Source organism: Polyodon spathula, chromosome 4 (assembly GCF_017654505.1).
Source record: "Polyodon spathula isolate WHYD16114869_AA chromosome 4, ASM1765450v1, whole genome shotgun sequence".
Classification (NCBI taxonomy): Eukaryota; Metazoa; Chordata; class Actinopteri; order Acipenseriformes; family Polyodontidae; genus Polyodon; species Polyodon spathula.
In genome coordinates, this window is record NC_054537.1 from 79777006 (window position 1) to 79803112 (window position 26107).

Below are 26107 nucleotides of genomic sequence, written 5' to 3' on the forward strand. Positions count from 1 at the left end.
GATCACTTACCAGGATCGACCCGGATTCAACGATCCCAGTACGGACTGACACTGAACTTCTCCAGTGTGAATGGGTTATTCTCTGTCAAAACAAAGACCATTATTGGCTAATTCAAAGATAAACTATTGTAGTGCGAATCATGCATGGCGTATGCAATCGTTACACAAACTGTAACCAGGCAACGGTGGTGCGGCAGTACGTCAGGCAACAGCAAACCATTGGTTGTATGACCGAAGGAACGTTCGTTTGCTTGGTTCTTTGTTTCCCGCGGCGGGAGTTGTAGGACTGCCGTCTTTTGAAGCTCAGCTGAGCTGCGGCGGTTGAGGAGGCAACATGTTCTGTACGAAGTGATGGAATTGCTTACCTTGGCCCGGATTATGTATAAAGGCGTATTTTTTATTGTGTTGTAGTTGCATGCCTCACTGTGATCGTTACATATGCTGTCTGCATTCGGAGCTGTATGGTTTGCCGGTTTTTTTTTTTTTTTTTTTTTTTCATTAGTTTAATGTCATTCGCAAATTTTAGGCTTATTTTTATTTATTTATTTTTAATTACAGTACTTACTACAGTATGGAATGAGTATTAAAGGCCACACACAATGTTTGTTATTATGTGTCTCCACCCCCCCTTTTGAATAGTCTCTCATTAATGGTGTGTACATGCTCTTAGTGATTTGCTGTTAATGGTACCTGGAAAAGGTAAAACTACTTCTGTCTTTAAATGCTGTGCACTTAGTTTTATTTATTACTGTTTTTGTTTTTACAGGTTCCGTCTACAGACAGAAATGCTTTGAGTTCTTTGTGGGGTAAGCTGGCGTCTGAAATACTGATGCAGAACTGGGAAGCTGCTATGGAAGATCTCACCAGATTGAAGGAGACGATTGATAACAATGTAAATGTGATTTTTATGGCTTAATGAGTGGTACAGTCTTCAAAAACATCTTGATATTACACAGAATGTTATGCATTGAAATAGCACAATTCGGATTCACGTAGTAATGTGCCCTTTATGCACAATACATTATATGAAAAAAACAAAACACACACAATAGGTGCTGAATACAATCTTGGTCATTTTTGTCGAATACATTTTAATAATTGCTTGCACATTTGAATATTCTTGTCACTAGTAATGGTTTCATTTACTGTTCGTTGGTATGTTTTAAAATTAACATATCTCAGAACTAATGTAAAGATTGAAGGATATTCTTACACATGATTACATTTAATGGCTTACCTTTGTTTTGATACCAAGAATGTCCTTGTCTGACTTGGAAAATAGGAGTAATTCTTCCTTAATTCCTTATTTACTTCCTTAATCACACTGTTACTTGCAGAATAGTGCAGAGAGTTACAGGGGAGCTGGGATAGATCTACAAAAGATTGGTAATCTTATTTTTAGAGAGACTGAGTATCTTTCTTTTTTTGGTATGTACGCAAATTCTCTTTTTTTTTGCTACACTGAAGCTGTTTTTTTTATTTTTTACATATGAAGTATGGTTATGCACCAAGGTTGCAAGAACAGTGTAATATTTTTTATAGTTTGTGCCATTTTTAAAGGCATTTACTATTAGCACAATTTTATTATCAATAAAATATTTATATTCATTTAAATAGTTTATTAAATACAATCTATTTTAAATAATATAAACCAGTTTTGTTGTCCTTTTGCTTTAAATTATGTTAAGTTAACTGCGTTGCTTAAAATTCTTTTGTTGCAGTCTGTCAGCTCTCCACTCCAGTCTCTTCAGCAAAGGACCTGGCTGATCCATTGGTCACTTTTTGTTTTCTTCAACCATCCCAAGGGCAGAGACAACATCATTGAACTCTTCCTTTACCAGCCACAGTAAGTGACTTCATTTTCAGAGATGCATAATTCATATATTTTGTATCGTTTGTGCAAATCAAACAATACCAGCATAATACTGGTATGCAGATAGAAAAGTAAAACACATGCTTTTGTTTTAAATGCAAAAAAAAAAAATCCAAACGTTATTCGTATTCAAGTTTTTTTTCTTTCTCTCACTGGATTCCTTGCAAAGAAGAAAATTGGGATGCAGCAAGTGGTTCTATTGACATGCCAATAAGCGAAAAGAAATTGTCCAATGTCTGCTTTTTGCAATGTACCACCTTCTGCTGTAAATCCATCTCAAATGTTGCGTGCAGCTTCGTAGTCAGTTTCAAAGCCACGATTCTGCCAGTGTCAGTGTGTTCTAAAAGCTGCATGAAGTATGCTCAGAAATCATGCAAGTGCACTCTGTAGCACTGGCAACTAGTAATAAAGTTGACAATAAGTGTGCAGTTGTTAATTCCATTAACATTAAAGTATATGGGCCGGGATTGGTTCCTGGAAAAATGCTGTTCATAACCGGAAGTTGTCTTTATCAGGGTTTCTAATAACGTGAGTGATGGAGTCTCGATCACATTTTCAGATCTTGGTCTTGCTCTCGGTCTCGGCACGTCTGGTCTTGAGCTCGGTCTCGGCACGTCGATCTTCACGAAACGCTTGATTTTCTGATAACCTAATTTTCATCCAAAATCACACACACTCATAGACATAAACAGTTATTGGTGACAAAAGATATGGTTACTTACAAAAAATGTAAAATAAACTCTAGTAGAATTTAACGTCCTCTCAACATAGACCAAACACTTACCATGACTAAAAACAATTGTAATGATCCACTGATTGGCTAGAGAAATGAAAGAGATGTGCCGATCCCGTACTAGCAAAAGAGAATGTGAGCAGGACATTTCCCTTTTTGTTTGTTTCAGTTATATTTTGCTACAAAATTAACAATTTGACTCACTGCAGTCGCATTAAATATTGCAGCAAACGTCAGCCCAATATGAAATTATTATTACTTTTTTAAATGTCACTAAAGCTATGTTTGCTGTGAAGTTTTTAACCCTTAGCGGTCCGTTTATTCCACACTCATCAGACACATGAGGTTTATTTTATTTTCACACGTGCTGTTTATTTTACATGCGCTGTTTTAATTTTTTTTTTTTTTTAGTAAGTTTCAAAAGGCATTAAATTGCAAAAAAGCACTCAGTACTGTATCTACAGCCACTCCACACCCCTTGTTCGCTGTATTTTTCACATACCTCTTTATAGACTTGCATACTAATTTAAATCCTCTCCTGATCACTCGTTTTATCGCCAAACTCCTCAATAATGCAATCCAAGTCATTATTTTATTACTGTATCATCTCAAACTCTGCAAATGTCCATGATCATCTTTGAGTGCTGGATGCAGAAGCCGCTACCTCCTTTGTTATGTCCGTGTTATCTCTGTAATGTAATGTAACGTAACACAGTTTTTCTTTTTTTTTTTTTTTTTTTCAGTTTCATTTGGCTCCTATCGGTATCACTTGGTCATTGAAAGGTTTTCTGTGATTTTTGTGGAGAAAAAACAACTAGAGACCTGAGCTTTACGTCTTTTTGATTATATCTGACTCGAAAGAGAAAATTGTAATGTCGAACCTGGCTAGAACCACCTGGAGCCTGGGTGGAAAAATATTTACCGTATGACGTTGAATTAACGTGGCAGCGTTTTTCAGATTGCTAAAAACCCCTGCAGCACCTGCTCAAGGACAGCGGTAATTAGAAGTACTTTGGTTTTCTATAGGCAGTGTTACACGGATATGGTGTGTTTCTTTCTCTTCAAACAGCAAGACAAGTAAACAGCAAGGCATTGATGAGGAAGATAAGTTGATCCCATGGCTATCCCCTAAACAGCAACACCACAGCGAGAGCTACACTAGCTTCTGCTCCCCATTGACACTCGGTCCAAAACGCTGCACCCCCACTCTCTTAACTTCCTGTCTGGATCAGGATTTTTCAGTGTTTCATTAGCAAAAATATTGTGCATATCCCATACAGCACCTGCATTACAACTAAACTGTATTACTTTTCTTGCTAATTTCTAAATATATATAAAATTTATTTTAGTGCTGCTGTATTTACTCCTACACCAATATTGGTACATAGTGCTGTGTACCTGTGGTATTCTTTTTTTGTTTGTGTTCCATAACCTTTACTTTAACGTAGTGCTTAATTAGTACAGAGAGGTGCCGGGGTACAAGCAGTGACATAATACAGTTTTTAAAAACTGCACATTCAAAATAATGTTTATTTATTTGAAAGGGAACTGTACTAGTGATAAAAAGCAATCACAGGACAAAAGAGAAATAATACAGTAATTTCACAGACCTCATTTTTTATTTTTTCTCTGGATATATTCTCCAGATACAGACCTTGCCTCTGTTGAGAGATGTGTCTTTTGTTATTACAGCCTGCAGTACAAGCAGCCACAGAGCAACACACCACCACTTCCACATCAATCAGCTGCCTAGTACTAAAAACGGTACATGAACGTCCCTGGCAGCAGACTGTCTATCTTTAGTGCACACAGTAATTTGTTGGTGAATTATATTATGCCTGACTGAAAATGCTAAATTCTTAGATAGCATACACGTGCCCAGAGGTAACGGGGCTGTGTCCTGTCAAGCCCCAGGACAAATGAAGCACTGAAATACCGGTATGCTCCAGCGTGTAATTGTATTATTTTTAAATACATTTTATTCAAGTTTTATTCAATTAATTTTGTTTGTTTGTTGTGTTTTGCCATGCTGTGTTTTGTGTGAGTTTCTTTACTAAGTGCTGCATTAATTTGAGCTGGGGCAGGGACAAAAAAAATTTACATGTTTTGATTACTGAGAGCAGCGTTTATTACAAATCTGTTATCTGGAGTGTGGCAAATATTCAAAGTAGTACGCTACTTTTAAGTGCATCCTCCCTAGACGAGGTTTATAGTGTTACTGATATTTGACAGAAGAACAACATAGTTAGAAGCCTTGTGGTTGTCGCAGTAATTGGGGGCATTGAAATCTACTTTTTTTAACCTTGTTTTTTATATCGATAAAGGTATTTTATGTATAATTTCTGTTTGATGGGGGGGTGGGAATAGAAATGCAAAAAAAAAATCTAAAATGTGTAAACTGAGATTAGGCAAGCACTTCTATGCATTCAGTTTAGAAAAGGGTTAAAACTGCAATTATTTTATTATTATTTATTAATTTGCAAAACAAGATCATCACAAGTGTCTCTTATTGGATTCATCTCAAGACTGTAGTGTATCAAATGCTTGTCCTTGAATATAGAACATGGCAGTGATATTCCCATACTAAAAAAAGTGAATTACATCATATGTTATGACATCAGCTTCACCTGATTTTATACTCTACCAGAGATTGTTTATGAACTGAAACAAAAAAAGGTTTAAAAGAAAAGCAATACCAAAGATTAGATATCAGCTAGTGAGCTCTAACCAGGTTCAAGGGCAATTGGAGAAAGATATTGCCATCAGATGACCTATGATGTAGGTGCTGATAGGAAACTTAATACTTTTGTAATATTATACAGGTGCTAGAAGAGTGGATAGATACATAGTTCCACTTGTTTTGCTACTCATATTTTTAGATGCGTCATGAAATTGGAACTGTGCACTTTGCTGTAGTATTACAAATGTTTTGGAGAAAAAATAAATCCTTCGAAGTTGCTAGACCTTTGTTGCTGCATTCTTCCAACTTTTAGTCAAACTTTTGATTACATCTCAGTGGTCCTCTCACACACTACACTTTTATGTGCATGAATCAGAGTTGAACTGTTGTGATTCATCCAAAATCACACTAATTTCAGGACAGGTTTTGGCATAAGTTGGTGAGTTAATTTAAAGCAAAAGAAACATGAGACATCATGTAGCAATTAGGTCTGCAGTGTAAATATTCAGTAGATCTCTACAAAGTAAATGTAGACTTGTGATGATGCACTGTTCTATTTTAGACAAATGCATTCACTTTGGTGATTTTCTGTTACTCAAGTCCAAGCTTCTAAATTGAAATCCATTAAAGAAGCACTCGTATAAAATATCAGTTATCAGTCTTAACTAATGTATTGTTCTTGTTTAGGTTTACTTTGTACTGTAATGTATGTTTTAGTCGTCCCTTTTGGTGAGTTTTTAAAACTTTGTTTAAAGAAGCCCTGTGGTCTTAGTAGAGCTCTCAAACATCCCCACCCAACAGTCTGCACCAAGTTTATGTAAGAAATTGATTGGTATGAAATACTACTTGGAACACACATTGTATATCTTGCATCCACTGGAGCTGGATGTGATGACAGAAATGCACAATTATACATAGTGGTTCTTTACAACATAAGGAACACTAGTTGAAACAATGTCATACCTGTACTAAGTTAAAGTTGAACTTAGTTTGCTGTATTTGAACACTTATCCAAACATTGAAAATAAGAAAATCTTCTTCATAACCTGACGGACCCATTTGGGTTATCGTGTGATGCAGCGTTTTATATTTTCACCCAAATCCTTTCACTGTGACTGGGTCCTACAGTAATTGTAACACTGATCTTGGGTGTGTTATTTTCTTCACAGGCCTCCTACATCTTGCCTTACTGTGTTCAGTTATGGACTTTTCCATTTACCCACCACACATTCTGCTGACAAACCGGCTTGGCTATCCTATGAAGTGAATTGACTCCTTCCACAGCTTGGCCAGTTTTGCAGACACTGGCAGTGTTTTGCTGTCATAACGTGCACACTAAGCTATCTGTTTTTCACTTTTTATTATATTGTGTCTTAAATGATCCAGGAAACATTGAGACCAAGTATATACAGCTTAACATTGTATTATACCAACTAGAACTGTCTGTTGGCCTATAGAAGAGACACATATAATTTACTATTTGTTTGTTGCGATTTAAGAACTGATGGTATTGCTAAGGCATTTTTATTCTCCAATCAAAGTTGAAGCACTTGCAGCAAACCTAGCAGATCAATGTACTGTCACATTCAAGGTAAAGCATCAAACTTAGTTAATTGTTAGAAAAACAAACATTTCTAAACGTTGCTTTGTGTGCAATTTTATAGGTACCTAAATGCCATCCAGACAATGTGCCCTCACATCCTTCGGTACTTGACAACAGCTGTCATCACGAACAAGGATGTACGAAAACGCAGACAAGTCCTGAAAGATTTGGTTAAAGTTATTCAGCAGGTAAGACAATTACTATTGAGGTTTTGATGTATTAACGTCTAAACGGGAGTGTGATATGACTATTAGCATATCACTTTAATTCCTAATCCTATCCCTGTCTCTTTTTTTCCATCCCTGTGCTAAAGCTCATATTGAACATATAGCCAGCAGATTTGTGTGGCTTGTGTTCTGTAATTGACTGATACTTTAGAACATTTTATTTGATTTATATTTAAATTTAACAAAGTCATTTTTCAGTATGCCAATAAAACTAGCCATTTGGGGGTTTCAGGTCTAAAATGTGGTTTATTTTTGTTTTGTCTTTACCAGCAACAGTAGCTTATATAGGCAAAAAAAAAAGATGGATTTATGACCATGGTGTAAATCACTTATATATGTTCTTATCCATGGGGTCTTCTAGGGACATATGCCTTGAATAGTTAGTTTTCTAATATACAAATTGCTTACATTTGGGTAGCCGTTCTTCACATTTTGTTCTAACCAGAAGTAATGTGGTATTTTGGCCATTGGTGGAGGTTGGGTTGATTTGGAACCATGCTGCTACATTTAGACAGTGAACTGTGCAGAATATTGACTTTACTATCTGTCTGTGCTTTAAAGTTCAGATATGCTAAAAGAAAATTAGTTATTTTGAAATTTTATTTTAAGCAAAATATTGAATGTTTTTAAATACAATGGGGAATATTTTAAAATACAAGATGGAAATAAAGTTGTGGGAAGACATGATTTTATGTTAGAACTGTGTTGAATGTGTAGAGCATTTCGGAAACATTTTTTTTTTTTTATTTCATTAAAAGGAGTCCTATACTTACAAGGATCCCATTACTGAGTTTGTGGAATGCCTCTATGTGAACTTTGACTTTGACAGTGCCCAGAAGAAACTCAGGGAGTGCGAATCGGTAAGTTACTTTCTTGAAGCTTGGCTGTTTTCTTTTCATAACCTTTAAATGGAATAGTGTACATTTTGAAGTTGGTAACTAACCCATATATAGATTTCACAGACTAAATGTTTTGAAGACATTGCAATCCACAAAGCTTATATTTGTGTTGCTAAATATAAACCATCTTATTACATTGACTGCCATTATAGTCAATGTTTGGGACTTCATGGTAACACAATCCGTAAATGTTTTTGGATTTGATGGACATTCTCAGATTTGAGCTGGGAGGCTTGTTAAATCCATTAAATGTGACTAAGTATTTTGAAAAATAGATTTTTAAATCAGTGTTTTGTTTTGTGTATTAATTTTATTTAGTAGTTACTTTATTATTTTATGTATTTTCTCCCAGTTTAAAATATACAATTATTTTTAGGCTCGACTCACCGCTACCACCCCCTCCCCCCAAGTATAATTGTGCATTTCAGTATGCCATTGACATTTTAGCTTGATGGTTTTCTGACCACAAACCATTGAAAAACAATCTATGCCCCACCTTTGTCACACAGAATTCTGTATATTTTCCTTTTGGTTCTTTCTCCCTCGATTTAAGAGGCTCAACATTAGTGGCCTGTTGACCAGTCATTGTTTAAATAATATGTAATTCGTCACCATGTGAATTAGTTTGGACATCGTGCCCTTTTACTCTTTGAGTCATTACATGTTTTGCTTGTTCTTATCTGATATTTTAAATTAGGATTGGGGAGATGTGAGTTATGAATCATAATTGATCGTGAGTGTATCCTCTTTACTTTTCATGACTCATTACCAGTTTATATTGCCACAAATTGCCCATCTGGTTGATGTGTAAGAGTACTGTCTGCCTTATTTTCACAAAAATATTAAAATGTCCATGTTTCAAGTCATCCACCATTAAATTGTAATAGTCTTGCACAGTGTTACGTTAAATACCCAGTCCTTTTAATGTAATTTTAGGAAAATATACCAGTTGCAGTTAAATAAAAAGTTAAATCTGCATCCTCCAGGTGCTCAACTCTCAACACTGAAGGTCTAATACCCCTTTCACACACACATGGTGCTACTGAGCAGTCTCGAAGATGTTTCAATTTGTTTTTTAAATACCCATTCACACAGCACGGAATTGCACAATCTATGCCTGTATAATGCCATCATAACCTTTTCACACAGCCAAAGGCATCATGCGAGTACAAGTTCCAAATCTGTCAGTCAACAGATTGTTTTCATGGCAACAGAAACCAAACAAAACAAAAGCATTACATTTGGCTGCATTTTGTTTGCTTTTAATTTTCAGTTATGTTATGCAATGTACAACCTGTTGAGTGTCAGGATGTAGGCTCCTCAGGCACAATGTAGGTTGCTTATTTTATTACAAAGAAGGTGATACAATCAGGGTTCAACATTAACCATGGCCCGACAGCCCTGGCCTGGTAGAGATCGCGGTTTGGCCGGTAGTGATGAAGCACCACAGGCCCAGCTGGGCAGGTAACATTTTTTAACTGTATAATGTATGTAGTTTAGTGCACATTGCTTCTGTTTCATGAACACAGGAAAATGGGTCTGTGCCAAAAAGCTGAAAAAAAAAACAAATTTTACAAATCCAATTTTAAAAACATCCTCACCCCCCTCCCCGGATAACGGCGTAATTTGAACTCATCCGGACTTTCCTGCCACACCTCGTTTTTGTTGTACAGTCAGCATCTGAGACTACATACTGAAGTGCTGTTGGAATACTCTAACTCGACATGGCAATTTTTTTTATACAACTAAGCAACCAACTGCACCATAAGCCAAAAGTAAAATGTTTAAGTCAATAATGATAAAGAAAAAAAAAATTGCAAAAATAAAGTGTATTGGAAGAAAGACAATCTGACTTCATGATGACTGTGAAAACAAATGGCAGTTACTCAGACTTTACTCGGCGAAAAAAGATGCACCGATGGATACCCAGGTATGCCACATGGAAGCTGGACAACGGGATCAAATTATCCAATGTTTAGATTTGGGATACAATGTGTTGAGGTCAGAAATGCCATTCACAATCTTTACTGGACTCTTTCGTATCAGCGGTAGGATTGGTGCTGACTTGAGAGAGACTACAAGCAACAACGATCTGAGAACCATTATTTTTATTATGATTATTGTTTGAATAGTGTTTATTGGGATTGGTATAAGTCCATTAACCTTTTAGCGAATCTGTTACAATATGGTAATAGCATGGTTGCGGGTTTGCTTGTAAAAAAGTCATTTGTACACATACATTTTCAAATCTTGAATAAGGTTTTTCATTTTCTGACAAGCATGCCAATGTATGCATGCATGTTAAATCGCTGAAATAATACTATTGCATATATCTGAAGGCTTTGCTTAACCGCTTTTTTATTTGAGATGTGGGCTCTGTTTGCATACCATACAAATTACACATTTTATTCCCCTTTCATTTTTTTTTCAAGGCTGAGTTTTTGTATTCAGTGTAGTTTGTAAGTGCACTCTGCTCGTTTATATGTTGTGTGAAACTGAAGTACAATATCCTGCAAGACATATTGAAAGATGACAGCTATTGATGTATTGCTCCGATTTTTAATATCATGTTTTCGATTCTTACATATTGCTGTGGTATAAAGCTCTGGGGAGCACTTCACTAATTTAATGATTATATTTTTTGAATGCCTACAGTAGGAGAGTGCAGTTTACACAGTTATGCACGGTTCTCCTAATGTCGGCATTAAATAAAGTAACTTGAGAAGAGATTGAATATATTTTACTATTTTGTGAGTTTTGTCGAGTTCTGCAAGATTTTGGCGTCTGACCAAAATTTCTACCAGAACCTCAGTTTCTCGCACTGCCCATGTAGTTTAGGATTACCAGATTTCCACGGTGAAAAACAGGGAGTTTTTTTTTTCTTTAATTTAATGACGCTGTAGCAACTCTGAGGCCAAAAATAACAGTATATTTATTAAATTAATTGGGTGAATATATTGCAGATATATTGTCATCTAGTGAAAACATATTAAATGCACAAAAAGCCAGATTTAAAAATAAATAAATGAAAAATAGATCCACTATTACCATTTAAACATATGGTATACACATAATCAGAATGGTTAAACAAATAATCCATAAGATTCTTTATTTTATTTTTGAATGGTACTAACAAGTTGTATCTGGGCCAGTTAAAATTGTATCTGGGCCAGTAAAAACACTACCTCAGTGGCCCAAGGGGCCAGTAGTAAAAAATGTAAATGTAGAGTCCTGACACAATACAATAATCCCTCGCCAACCGCGGGCTAACGTTCTTGAAAACCACCGTGGTTGGTAAAACCGCGGTTGGTAAATACTAGAGCTTATGGGAAAATAGGAGGTTAGGTTCTCCATGGCCGCGGTTACACTTATCAAAGCCTATCAAAGTTGCAAAAGACATAAATAAATGAGTTAGGGAGAGAACACATTTATACCAGCGCTGTGTGTGTGATACAGATCAGGGTGTCTATATATATATATATATATATATATATATATATATATATATATATAATATATATATATATATATATATATATATATGAATGTTTTCCTGTAACTCGCTGAAGAGGCCCATCTGTTTGTTATAATACATGGATACCCTTGTGATACTAATGTTAAAGAAGACGAAGTTCAACAGTACAGTTCGGTTTTTGTCTATGTTGTTATCCGTTTCTCTGAGATACGAATGTACCAACTTTGCACCACCTTCATTTTTCTTTTTGTTTTTTTTTGTCGTTGCTTTTTGTTCATTTAATATTTCTGTATTGTGGGTGTTATGGAGTGATGGAAAACAAGGCATTTTGTGTTTTGAGTTGAAAGTGATGGTTTCGGAGTCGACTGTGTCAAAGTTGAATTATATTTTCCTCTAGAGGAATTATCACTTTGTGTGGTATTATGCCTGTTTTTTTTAGAATGGCTCAGGGTGGAAATGTAGCCTTCATTTTATAATATATATACAGTACTGTGCAAAAGTTTTAGGCAGGTGTGAAAAAATGCTGTAAAGTAAGAATGCTTTCAATAATAGACATGTTAATAGTTTATATTTATCAATTAACAAAATGCAAAGTGAGTGAACAGAAGAAAAATCTACATCAAATCAGTATTTGGTGTGACCACCCTTTGCCTTCAAAACAGCATCAGTTCTTCTAGGTACACTTGCACACAGTTTTTGAAGGAACTCTGCAGGTAGGTTGGCCCAGACGTCTTGGAGAACTAACCACAGCTCTTCTGTGGATTTAGGCAGCCTCAGTTGCTTCTCTCTCTTCATGTAATCCCAGACAGACTCGATGATTTTGAGATCAGGGCTCTGTGGGGGCCATACCTTCACTTCCAGGACTCCTTGTTCTTTACGCTGTATGTTTGGGGTCGTTGTCATGCTGCAGAATAAATTTGGGGCCAATCAGATGCTTCCCTGATGGTCTTGCATGATGGATAAGTATCTGCCTGTACTTCTCAGCATTGAGGAGACCATTAATTCTGACCAAATCCTCAACTCCATTTGCAGAAATGCAGCCCCAAACTTGCAAGGAACCTCCACCATGCTTCACTGTTGCCTGCAGACTCTCATTCATGTACCGCTCTCCAGCCCTTCGGTGAACAAACTGCCTTCTGCTACAGCCAAATATTTCAGAACACCTGCTGCCATTTTTCTGCAGCCCAGTTTCTGTGTTTTCGCGCATAGTTAAATCGCTTGGCCTTGTTTCCACTTAGGAGGTATGGCTTTTTGGCCGCAAGTCTTCCATGAAGGCCACTTCAGACCAGACTTCTCCGGACAGTAGATGGGTGTACCAGGGTCCCACTGTTTTCTGTCAATTCTGAGCTGATGGCATTGCTGGACATCTTCTGAACTATTTATATATATATATATATATATATATATATATATATATATATATATATTGATATATATATATATATAGAATGATACATATAAATTTTTCCTTATTTGTTAATAAAAGATTAATTGCACATTACATGGGAATAGATTTGTCATACCCGTACGACAAGAGAAATCGTATTAGGAAAAAAAAAATAAAAGTAAAATAGTTATTAAATAATAAAATCTCTGTTAAGGTCGAAACATTTCAATACTTGCCTTCAAACGAAACAACAAAAACAAACCTTTGACCCCCCGTCATCGGATCTGGATGGTGGCATAGTAGCCTAGAACGTGTACTTTTTAATGAACTTGTTGAAATTATATACTGATAATTGAGGGTGGACCAGAGAACAGTATAGGGAGGGTGTCGCACTGGAGGGTGGGGGCTTGTTCTGCTGATGATTTTTAATTCCACCGAATGCTAAGTACGGAAGGGTATGTTTGAAGTTACTGTTTTCTTTGTTGTGCTTTTGCCACATTCGTACATCCTATGGTACTGTATTTCCCTGCTATATGTATTTTTTGTAGTGAAAGCACACACTAGGGCTGTCAGTTAAGCCTCTAAGTAGCAATCGATTAATTGGGTGCACAAAATATAATCGTTTTAGTAAATATCGATGATTCTACCATACATTTTCAGTGCATTCCTCTTCCTGTGACGTTATCATTTTAATGCCATTGCAGTTCAGTAAAAGCATGTGAACAACAATGAACACGTGGGGTAATTACGCCTGGGTAGCGTCAAGAGAAAAAGAAAAAGAAAACTCAACATTCGCAACATCCTAGCAAGTTTAACATACTACAGGAGTGTTACTAAAATATGTATTCCAAACAGATTACAGTACTTTGGAATGTAGGCTATATAAACTAGACACGAGTTTACAAAAAGCTTAGCTTTTTTTTTTTTAATTCAGTGACAGCTGCAGCATCACGCATTGCACTTTGTTAATACTGTACCACCTAACCTTCACTATCTGTGAAACACAATGCAGAAATCCCTGCCTAAAACAATAATAATAATCATAATAATAAAAAAAATACACTATAATGCTCATTTCAGTCTTCTCATGGATGCGGCACTTATAATCCAGGACTTGCAATTACGATGAGATTCTTAATAAAATTGTATACAAGATTATATATTCCCTCGCTAAGTAAACCCCACTGCCGCCCTTGCTTCCCCCCCTTCCTCGCGTCATCATCCTGAATCGTTCCTTTCAAGTAAAATGCTTATACCCCGCTCAATAACATGTCAAATTTATTTATCTAACGTTATTGAATATTGTTAAACATTCATTATATAACAATTCATTTTCAAACTCCAAAGCAGCGCAAGCTATATGCAATAAGTTTTTTTTCAATATGAACAATTTATTTACAGTGTGTTTCTCAGGAATACAAGCCTGTCGTCCTGCTCTGGATACAAAGTGTTGCATTTTTTGGGGTTTTTTTTTTTTGCTCATTGAATACACAGAGGGGCGTAAGTGCAAAGAATTTTCAAAACTGATTCGCTGGTAGGATGGGACCAGCAAATCAGATGCTAGTTGACACGAGCTAAAATCGATTGAAAAATAGATTTTTAATTTAATCGTAGCAGCCCAAGTACACGCCAATTTTACTCTTATTTGGAGAGAAATTTGTCTGTTCTGCTTCCAACCACGTTTAGTGAGTGTGTGAATATCGTTTTCTTCGACTATCAAATAATTAAATGTTAACGATAAGTTTATCACAATATATCGTACTATCGAAAAATTGTTCCATCCCTATAAAGGACACTACTGTTGTTTTAAACTAAGTTCATTCATTCCATTTATCAGTAATAAGGAAAAAAATGTAGTTCATGAAATAGTATCTGCTTATATCTACTCGTTTCTTGATATTTATAAATGTTGTGGAAACATATTAAAACACATTAGACAGAATAATGTTCAAATATGTCAAATGCATCAGATTTACAGTGTTCGCGTTTTTGTCTTCGCTGTAAACAAGTTCTTGTCATATTTTGTTTCTCTGCTGTTGAAAATGTCTCCACCCATTAAAAATGGAATAATCACCTCCGTGATGTTTGCAAAAAAAAAAAAGAAAAAAAAAGCAGGCAGTGAAATTCTATTCCTCCCCTGTCCAGTGACACGGTACTACAAATTATGGTGGCCCAGTAAATTGCTGTGACTCGGAACAGTGAAGTGTGGATCAGCTGAGACAATGCGCACACTTACACCAAGGGTATTCTTTATTACCAAAATTCTCAACTCAGTCTTTACTTCCATCCTGCTTGTTTAATTTTTGTGTGTGTGTATATATATCTACACACACACACAGATATATATTAAAAACTGTATATCTATATATATATATATATAACCGTATATATATTTATTTAAACATATATATATACATTATAGAATTATCTATATATCTATCTTCTAATCTATGTGGATAGTCATTCATTATGTATTTTTGACGATGGATCTTTTTTTATTTAGTTATGGTTATTGCTACTGACCAGGTTAAAAAATATTTACTCTATGAGAGAAACCATGATAGATATTACACACATTACAGTAGTAATACATAAAAACTGACACCTAATACCAATAAGTCCAAGTTTTATAATTGCAGCCATCTACTCTAGTGTTTTTCTGTTTACTGCGCATGCGCCATTGCTGGTACTATGTTCAGAAAAGGGCCTTTTTTTATTACAGTATGTCATCATTACCTTGGGTTATGATTTTTGTCAAGACACCCTGGGCAGGCAATAGTAAAATAGACCAAGTTTTTTGTATTTACGCCGATTAAAATAAGCTCCACTGATTGTAAATAGAAAATCTACTCCTGAACTCTGTATCCCCCAACCCTCTGTGTGCAGCATGACAGAGGTCCCCATAGAGAGTCCGTGGAGTTGAGTATCTTGGTGTAATACAGAATATCTTTGTAAGTGTATAGTGCAACAGTTTTGGTCTTGTACTGGTGTGAAAAGTGAGTTAGGACCAAAAGTGTTCTTGTGTCATTCTAAAACTAAACTAATTTTACCAGTATAGTTCAAGTGTGAACAGGGCTTAAGTAGCCATACAGTGTAGTGTTCTGTAATACCTCATTTAGGGAGCCTTGAAACGATACTATGCACAGTATTGTGATATACCTTATGTCCATTACAGGTCAAATGGCTGTCAAATTCCTTTTTTTACAAGTACAAAGTGCATAAGAGGCTAATACACAGTTAATATTGCTACATCTTGGTGGAATGAGTGCTGTGTTTATATATAATTCTGCTGAAAACAAGTTCTAGTGTATTTAAAGGTCATTGCCACCGACTATAAAATTAAAATAAAACTGGTAAGAAAGCACAACACGTAGTGTAGACTACACCATTTTCTTTATTTCTTGCATATAAAAAGAGAACTGGTGTTTCGGAAGCTTCAAATACTCCAATTACAAGGACTCTCAATTCTTATATATAACAAAATAGCACATGAGGTTCTTGCTTAGATCAATAAACAGCCAAATGGGCAAGATGGGCCAAATGGACCTCTTCTTGCTTGTAACATTTCTTATGTTCCTCAAAAGTCACATACAACATAATGCCTCCATGACCTATAATGTTCAAATCTTTTAGAAAGTAAAACAAGTAAACAGAGAAATGCTAAACTTGACTAGACTGCTGTATTCTTGTACACAGTAAAACCTGTGTTACATTAGGGAATACCCACAAACCTTGTGTTACTTCATTTTAAATACCATGCATTCATTTTACAATTTTATATTGTTAGATATTTTGAAAATCACCACTTTCAAATAATTCAATAAAATTAAAACAGTGGATAAAACAGTAAATATTTCTGGCAAAACTGCTTCTGGTGGTATAATACTAAAAAAACTGCTAACATACACAATTCAAGTGAGCAATTCAAAGTTTAACCCTTTGCGGTCCATTTATTCAGCGCCTGTCAGGCATGTCGGGTCCAATTTATTTTCACACGCACTGTTTATTTTACACACGCTGTTTAAAATATATATCCCCCCCCCCCTCCCCAAGTAAAACCGGTTTAAAGAGCATTGCAATGCTAAGCGACATCAGTACTGCATTTCCAGCCAAGCCCCACCCTGTGTTCGCTGTATTTTTCACATACCTCTTTATAGACATGCATACTGATAAATCCTCTCCTGATCACTTGTTTTATCACCAAACTCCTCAATAATGCGATCCAAGTCATTATTTTATTACTATAGATCTGTTTTGGAGACATACCGCGATCGAACGCCCCTTAACAAGTGCGGGTGGGGGGGTAAATACTTGTATGGGGGAAAAAAGTCATGGCGCAGCTGCGAGGGTAATTGTTCATACGCCCCTTTTTTTTCAGTTTCATTGGACAATTGAATGGTTTTCTCTGCTTTTTCCGGAGGAAAAACGACTAGAGACCTGTGCTTTACATCTTTTCAATGATGTCGGACAGGGTCCGATATTGGACTGCAAAGGATTAAACATTATAATGAATGCTATGTTTCCTAAACAAATGCGCTACTAATGTAGATGCCTTCCTTTTACATGCTATTAGAACAGAATTCTGTTTAAGCGTATTCAGGTCAAATGTCACCGTCAAAAAAACGCTAGTGCACCTTAAATAAGAACATAAGAAATGTTTTCTAGCGAGAGGCCCATCATGCTCGTTTTGGTTGTTAAAAATCTTGTAAAGAAACTAAGTTGGACAAAAGACAACCACTCTGGCTACTATAAGCGCTTTTTTATTGCTTTCACGCCTGCAGTCGTCTGCATTGGCGGACTTTTGCAGTGTGACTTGGAAGCATCTAAAGGTCTTGTGCTTTCTTCTGCAGGTGAAGCGTCACATTGGTCCTGTTATCTGTAGGGAAGCTTATATGCTAGCAATGAAGTCTGTATTCATCCTGGTCTTTCCACTGCTTATGCATACCATTCAAAACACAGGAGTTTCACAGCTATCACATCATACACATAAAATACAGATTACCACACAATCCAAAGAATATAAAAACATTGCTAACATTTGACATGGAATAGTTTTAATGACGTCCACAAATTTATATATTTTCAGCTTACAGTGAATGCACTGTAATGACGAAATAAACAAGCATCAGTGAAATCCATTTTGATTAGTTTCTAGTGCATTCCTGTTTTATTTCTTTGCTGTGCCTTTTTTTTTTTTTTTATAAGTAATACAGTAAAAGAAAAAAGTAAACTTTGGCAAAGAGATAGGGGTGGTAATCTGAAAGTTCTTTCAATAGATTGGTGGTGTTTCCTCCTTTTTGTTTTTTACTTTATTTTGGCTGTCCGCCTTCATCCGGATTACATGTTGTCATCTGGCTGAAATCCAAAATAGTTCCACACCAAGCTTCTTTCACCGGCATTTGCCATTACTGCTGCCGTAATTCCATTTTGCCAGAATGTGCAGGGTAGTTGGTCACTACTGCTGAGTGGAAATGAGTAAGCTTAGTTCATATTGTTTTAAAACAAAACTCTGTAATTGTGTGCTTTTTGAAAAGCTATTTTTCTTAAAAAAAAAAAAAAACTATCAAATTGTGATACTTCAATATTTTTTATTTTACCTTGATACTTAATATAGATACTTAACATAGATTTTGGTATCATGATATACCATAGGTATATTGATACACCGCGGAACACCAATACAGTGTCCATGGACTATTTTGAGTTGTCGTGCTCTTCATAAAACAAAACCACTTTATTACAAAACAAATGTTCAAAGAATAGACTTTTCCATTAAAGTTTGTTTTGTTCTTTTCAGAAGCCCAGGATCTGGTGGTTTGCCTACTATAATATGACTAGACTGTTGCTTTTGCATGTTTGTTTTTCTAAGCAGAATAGCTGTCAGATGTTGGGCTGCTGTTCCAGCAGAAGCATGTCCATTGCTGAGGTGATCTAAAAGCTCACTCTGTCTTTTAGAAATTGCCCATGTCCCTTTTTAAAATCACAGCTGACAGTAATTATTGTACTTAACTCTTCGGTTTTTATCAGTTGCATATAGACTTTGTTGTACTTGAAACAACGCTCTTGATAGATCTGGCTAATTTGGAATCATTCATCCAGGACCAGAGAGATAACCTGAAGCAAGTGGTGAATGTTCTGGTGATGAGTGAAAATGATTCTGTAAATTTATTTAAAAGATAAAAAACAATAAAAGCTGGGCAAACTATGTGAATTGTTTTCCAATGTCTCATGCAATTTTTTAAAATGGAAATCTGAATCGAGTAAATACTCCCTTTTTTGATGATCTGTTATACTCCCACCTCCCTGTGTTCTGTTATGTTGAGCCCTCACCTACCGAAGTAGAATGCTGGTAAGTTTTACCACTGTGGTGAATCTGATGGTTTTGTTCATGTTAAGGCATGAATTCGTATAGCATTACATTTTAAAACCTTACATTTTAAAGCATTTTTTCCCTGCTTTATGTGATTAAGTACAATTTATAGGGAAATAGCATGGTTCTTTAACCATAACCATGTTCCAGGTGATGAGTGGCCAAAGGTCAGAGTTTGTGTATCTTGTATGTTTTTCCTAATTTTCTAACCACTTGATGCTTCCTTTTAACATTTAAGCTTTTTGCTAGCTTCGAGGCTGGTTCACACTGAGCATAAGATTTAGATGGATGCTACAAACGGACGCAGGCTGTAGTTCACACTGAGCGATCTTCCCCCTGCGTTCGTTCATTCTGATTGGTTTAAAAAAGACAGCACTCTTCTGGAGGTTCGGGGAGTCATGCACACAGCCACATTTAACTTATACACGTATAACCACAGCACCTCTTTTTTATAAAAAGCTGATACAGAAATTATTGTGTGTTTGACAGCAAATGTCACCATTCAGTTTCATGGTAAAATCACTGACATTCACGCAGACTTTGTTGAGCTGACCTGCTCAATTTAACCACCCCGCTTTCAGTAAACGCTGTACGTAGGCTGCTGAGAGATGCACATCAAACATGCTTTAAATTTCTCAGTTGCTTGTTTTCATTCTGATTATTTCTCTTTCTTTATGGTACCGTACATACTTAATTAGTTCTTTAGACAGTATCTGCTACATCTATACACGTATAATTTGTTTCAAATAATAAACTGTAAATTGTATTTTACTTGTAAAATTCTAAATGAAAGAGAAAGGCTTGTGATTGGTTGAACGTGAATGACGTCACCAATTTAATGCTGAGAAGAATCTACCAACCCGTCCGTAGCGTCTGATTTGAACGCAAAGTGGTGCGTTTGTAGAGTTGGTCTGAATGGTATGCCCAGTGTTTCTTATAAAATTTCAGATGCTTTCAACATGCACTTCTGAGGCAAAAACCTTTTTAAATGTATATTTTAAAACTGAGGAACTGAACATTTGAAAGATATGGGGAGGAAAAGAAATACAAGTATATTCTGTGTAATCATGTATATAACATAGCTATACCAATAATTTCTGTTAGGGTATCATATTGATTTTATTCAATCTTAAGCTGTACCCAAGCTTACAGTTTACATGTACAAATAGGGTCCCTGTTATGTAAAAAGCCGTAGAAATAACACTGAAGGTTTTATTTGCTTGAATGTTTTTTTTTTTTTTTTTTCCCCCCCACAGGTCCTTGTAAATGACTTCTTCTTGGTGGCTTGTCTTGAAGACTTCATTGAAAATGCTCGACTCTTTATTTTTGAGACTTTTTGCCGTATCCACCAGTGTATCAGCATCAGGTAGGTAAAATTTAAAAATGCTGTTTAGCCCTTTGCTGTCCTATGTCTGATCTGGTCCGATATTACAATAGTCCCTTTCCAGTCCGATGTTGGACATCAAAAAGACGTAAAGCACAGGTCTATAGTCATTTTTTCTCCGCAAAAAGCAGAGAAAACCTTTCAATGGCCGAATGAGACCAATAGGAGCCCAATAAAGCCGTAAAAAAAAAAAAAAAAAAGGGGGGGGGGGGGGGGGGGGGTATCTGAGCAATAGAGATTGCCTTGCACCACAGAGATAACACGGACACATAGCAAAGGAGAGAGCTGCTTCCACATCCAGCACTCAAAGAATATCACAGACATTTGCAGAACTTTCTGAGATGTTTTAGTAATAAAGTAATGACTTGGATCACAATGTTGAGGAGTTTGGTGATAAAACGAGTGACCAGGAGAGGATTTATCAGTATGCACGTCTTTAAAGAGGTACGGGAAAAATACAGCGAACAAAGGGTGGGGCTTGGCTGGAGATGCAGTACTTATGTCCTTTTGCTATGCAGTGCCTTTTAAACCTGTTTTACTTGGGGGGGGGGGGGGGGGGTGGGGGGGGGGGTGCGTGGGAAAATAAATTTGGCCTGACAAGCGCTAAATAAGTGGACTGCAAAGGATTCATTATATGCATATAAAGTTAAAAAAAAAAAAAAAGATTCTCAAAAAAAAAAAAATTATTTAAATACCTGTCATCCTCGCTGCCCTGGGGCAGTTTTGAAATTTGAAGGCTTAACCACAATCCCTCCTTGTAAAAGCTAAAGCTGAGTGGCCTTTTCAACAGAAGCATCTAGATACCTGTGTTTATTCCAGTCTGTCAAACTGCCTTATGTATTTCTCATAAAACTGCTCTTTCACCAGTCTAGACTGTGTTTGTCATATTATGATTGCCTTTGGTTTTCTGTTGTGCATCCAGACTCTAAACTGTAAGACTTAGAAGGAAACCGCAAGCCAAGAGCTGTGCCTTTGCAAACAGTCCGGAGTGTATGAATCAAACCTAAGTGATAGGAATCACTGACTGGCTGTGGTTTTGTCAAAATCGAAGCTGGTTTAAGAACTGTGAACTTAAAATTGTCAATTGTTATTTCACAATTTAAAGCTAAACAGCTAAAAGGGGGTGACGTGTGTTCCCAGCTTCTTGGTGTGTGGTGGTATGATAACAAACATGATTAAAGGGTGTAATGCAAGATATATATTTGTATTTGGACTAGTTCAGGTTGTAATCATATAATGCCTTATTTGAATTCAAAGTCATGTAGGACCTGCCAGTATTAAAATAATCAGACTGGACAATGCTTCCAGTGAAATAAAGGAACTAAATGAAGGAAAAATTAAAGGTGCGACAACTAATCTAAAGTAATACAGAAAAGAATTATTAACTAAACAGTACAGAAAAGAAAATAAATGACACCCCACTCCCGGTAGTTGATTAGTAATCTAATGCAATCTATGGAAGAGTTTCTTAAAGCTTACAACCGCATTCCTGACAGTTATTTAAGACGAATGTTAGTCTTAACAGGGGTATTGTTAGTAATACAAATATTTACTTTGGTTAATATTTGATAACAAACCATTGTTAAATCAGTCTCCATTTAGTTTAGCACACATATATCAGTCTGTATTATATATATATATATATATATATATATATATATATATATATATATATATATTAAAAAAAAGTTTCCTTATAATAATTTTGGTTCAGAAGGAAATTCTCACGCTTTCGAGAAAAGACGCTGTTTGTGCCTACACAACCGAACGAGAATTATCTGTTATCCAGACAGCTAAATTTGGATTCTGCAGAATCGTAATTGCCTTGTAAAACTCACATTTGTATAAATCACATACAACAAACCATTACTGTAGTGTTCATTAACTCAACGCATGAATTGAAAACAGTAATACTTATCTTGCATTCTACCTCAAACAAAACCGTTAATTTTACTTCAACCCTTAGCGGTCCATTTATTCAGCACCTGTCAGGCGTGTCAGGTTCAATTTCTTTTCACACACGCTGTTTAAAAGTATTTTTTTCACAGTAAAACAGGTTTAAAAGGCGCTGCATATTTACAGGGCACTCAGTACTGCATCTCAAGCCCCGCCCCACCCCTTGTTTGCTGTATTTATCACATACCTCTTCATAGTTGTGCATACTGATAAATAATCTCCTGATCACTCGTTTTATCACCAAACTCCTCAGTAATGCGATCTAAGTCATTATTTTATTACTATAACATCTCAAAAAGCTCTACAAATGTCTGTGATATTCTTTGAGCGCTTGATGCGGAAGCATCTTTCTTGTTTGTTTATGTCCGTGTTATCTCTGTGGTGCAGGGGCTATGTGTATTGCTCAGATCGCCCCTTTTTTTTTTTTTTTTTTTCTTTTTTTGGCTCCTATTGGTCTCACTTTGCCAATGAAAGGCTTTCTTGGCTTTTTCTAGAGAAAAAACAACTAGAGGCCTGTGTTGACGTCTTTTTGATGTCGGACTAGAAAATGAGAATTATAATAGCAGACCTGGTCCGACATAGGACCGCAAAGGATTAATGTCTGCTTATTCTCGGGTTCTTAAGGATAAAACACTACGTGTTAAATATTTAACTGACTTTTGCTCCCCCTCCAACTGATGTGTGTCTTCAACAAAACAGGTGCTCAAAGGCTTTCCTGTTGGCAGAGAAAGTCCAGGTTCCAGGGTCTGTCGTCTTTGCTTTTGTGTCTCCTTACCAGGGGACTAAACAAATGTCTTTGCAAAAACAAGGGTCATTAACTATTTCGGTATTCCACTGAAACAGCAAATCCTCCACAAAATGTGCACTCTTCATCCGGGTATATCTGGGATATTCCACCACAGATTCCGGCACTGTAAGCTAATATAATTTCAATCTCTGTTGACTTCAAATGTTCATCCAACTCTTTCTCCGTTGATACACCGGGGTTAAGTTAGAGATTACAAATACTTCTAGGATTTTAGACGTCTTACACTGCGGACTCCCACACCAAGGCAAACACTAGAGTAGTTATTTCATATTAGTGTTTCTGAAAACGGTATCTGTTCAAGCCAGTCGCAAGCTGGGTCTTCAGATTGTCAAAGTTCAGACTTGTTTGTGTCAAGAGCCTTGGGTTTTGTGTCGTGAGCCCTGTTTGAATGTCGCGCTTGTCCTTTTCTACTCCTCACTTCACCCCTATGATTGGATAGATTGTTTGTTTATTTTGGGCTGTGCCTGAGTCCACCTGGGGTGTTTTCCTATTGGCTGTCCTCATTCTGAGACTGTCCAGTGTTCTCTATTGGTCCACCCCCCCCACCCCCCAGTCAGCTGTGTTTGAGGGGTAATATTCTCTCTCAGGGGTGTCCCAGCATTAAAAACCACCTGGTTTTATCTTTTAAAAGACACCACCGGCACCACAGGATGTATTTAACGATAAACCATTTGTCCAGTATTTGTTTACGACTCTTTTAAAAGAAATCTTTTGTCAGTGGGGGAGTTTGTGACAAGAAACCAAGTAGAAAATGGCTTAGGACCCCCCCCCCCCCCCCCCCCCCCCCCCCCCCCCCCACTCCCTCTGTAATATTCCATTTCGGTTCATTTCATACACAGAATGATGCTATGACCCAGTCATTAACAAATTGGTGGCATGTGTTCAGTACACACTTTGTTTATTTTTTGATACATTTTATTTGGATAGATGTGTAGACAGTGGTATGAAGTTTGCAAGGAAATGGAAGGCTCCTCTTAAGGTATAAACCATAGAAATGTAAGAAATTGTTACACAGAGAAGTGCTTGCAGCAAATTTGCATCTCTGTAGAATGTCTGTATTCAAGGTTGAAGTCTGGAATATGATAGTGCTGTGTACGATTCTCAAGTTGCACATAGTCTGGAATTGATTCGAAGTCATGGTTTATTTTGGCAGCCTCCCTGCAATTGGATCGATATACTTGTTAAGGAGCACAAAGGTTAGTGGCAACGCTGAACTAGTAAGTTGAGTTGCGTGGTGTTTATTTATTTATTTTGTTCAGTGTACCTAATTTTTACACTAGAATACAACTCCAATCCTATTATGCATTTTACTTTAGTCACAGCCAGTACCACAAAAAAAGACTGACAAACTAGGAGTAGGGATTAAACTGTACTTCACATTTAGTAGTAAGCTGCACATAACACTCTTCCAATAATAAATATTTAAAAAGAAACAAACGACTCTGCGACTCAAATAATTTATTTGATGCTGATAGCATCTGTGATTTTAAAGAGCATCCAGAAAAGCAAATGGCTAGTTTGAATGCAAGCAAATACTATCTGCCACTTTTACTTTCACCATTACCTCCACACTACAGAATGATTTTCATCTGACATTCTATTATTGAATACAAGCAATATAACAATAGAAATTAATGTCAGTCCATATTTAGGAAATAAACTACTTTAAGTTTACAGAAATAGATTTATTTAATGGTTAGAGTAGTAATGAAAGTAATTACTGTACATTTGATTGGAAAATGAGAAACAAAAAGTGTTGCATAGAGAACAGAATATGTAGATTTCTTGTCTTGCAACATATTGTAATGTGTTAGATGAGAAATCTGCATACATGTGTTGAATGTAACATCCCCCACATTCAACTATTACTTTACCTGACTTTAATAAAAGTGTGAAGTTTGTCCGACTTGCTGGAGTCATTATTGCTGACCCCTGTCAAGAAATCACTTTCAGCTCGGTACCCAAGAGCTGATGCGAGTGTAATTTAGATCTGTGTAACTAATAAGAAGACATCAGAAGTTATGCAGAGCAATGCAAATGTATAATACTACTGGGTATAGCCCGCTCTACCTGAACGCTGATGTCAGATATTCAGGGTCAGGTTGCAGTACGTTGGAACTGGTAGGTTTTTGCTCCTGCAAGTTCATATTAAATCGTGGACAAAAACACAGGATCAGTCTGCATAGATAATGCAAGCTTTTCATAAAAGGAGGAAGTTGATACATGATAACATTAGAAATACTGTGAAGTGTTGCCATGTTTCACAATTTTAAAACGTGTTAAGACTGCAGATTTGTGTATTTTGTCTTTTTTTCGTTTTGTATTTGTTACCCTGCCTTACAATTTTAAAAAATAAATAAATACCCTTAATTCTGAAATGGCTTTATTTTATTGGTAGCTGATTTTCCATAAAGAGTTGTATTTGCTAATAGTGACAGTATTACAGGGGATCATATGCTAATGTGTTATATAACCTTGAGTATTTGTTTTGGTGCCAACAACAAAATGCTCAGTTTCAGAGTGTTAATTACTCAATTGAGTCACAAATTCAGCAGGAGTCAGGTTCACAATGGTGCAGCCTGAAGTGAGTTACTGTTGAGTTAATAGCTTTTTTCTTTAACAACATGACAGCTTGTGTGGCTGTAGACAAGAAATGTGTCCTGGTTTTATTTAGCAAGTTACTCACAGTAACTTGCTTTTTGAAAAATGGTG

General features: G+C 36.3%; 1 protein-coding gene across 1 annotated transcript in view; it reads left to right on the plus strand.

The window, feature by feature from the left end:
• eif3eb (eukaryotic translation initiation factor 3, subunit E, b) overlaps positions 1 to 26107 on the plus strand; it is a 48212-nt gene that overhangs the window by 19693 nt on the left and 2412 nt on the right. The window contains exons 6-10 of the mRNA XM_041248660.1: positions 767 to 892; positions 1722 to 1846; positions 6951 to 7077; positions 7875 to 7976; positions 20504 to 20613. Of these exons, the coding sequence (XP_041104594.1) occupies positions 767 to 892; positions 1722 to 1846; positions 6951 to 7077; positions 7875 to 7976; positions 20504 to 20613 (590 nt within the window). The remainder of the gene's footprint in view (positions 1 to 766; positions 893 to 1721; positions 1847 to 6950; positions 7078 to 7874; positions 7977 to 20503; positions 20614 to 26107) is intronic.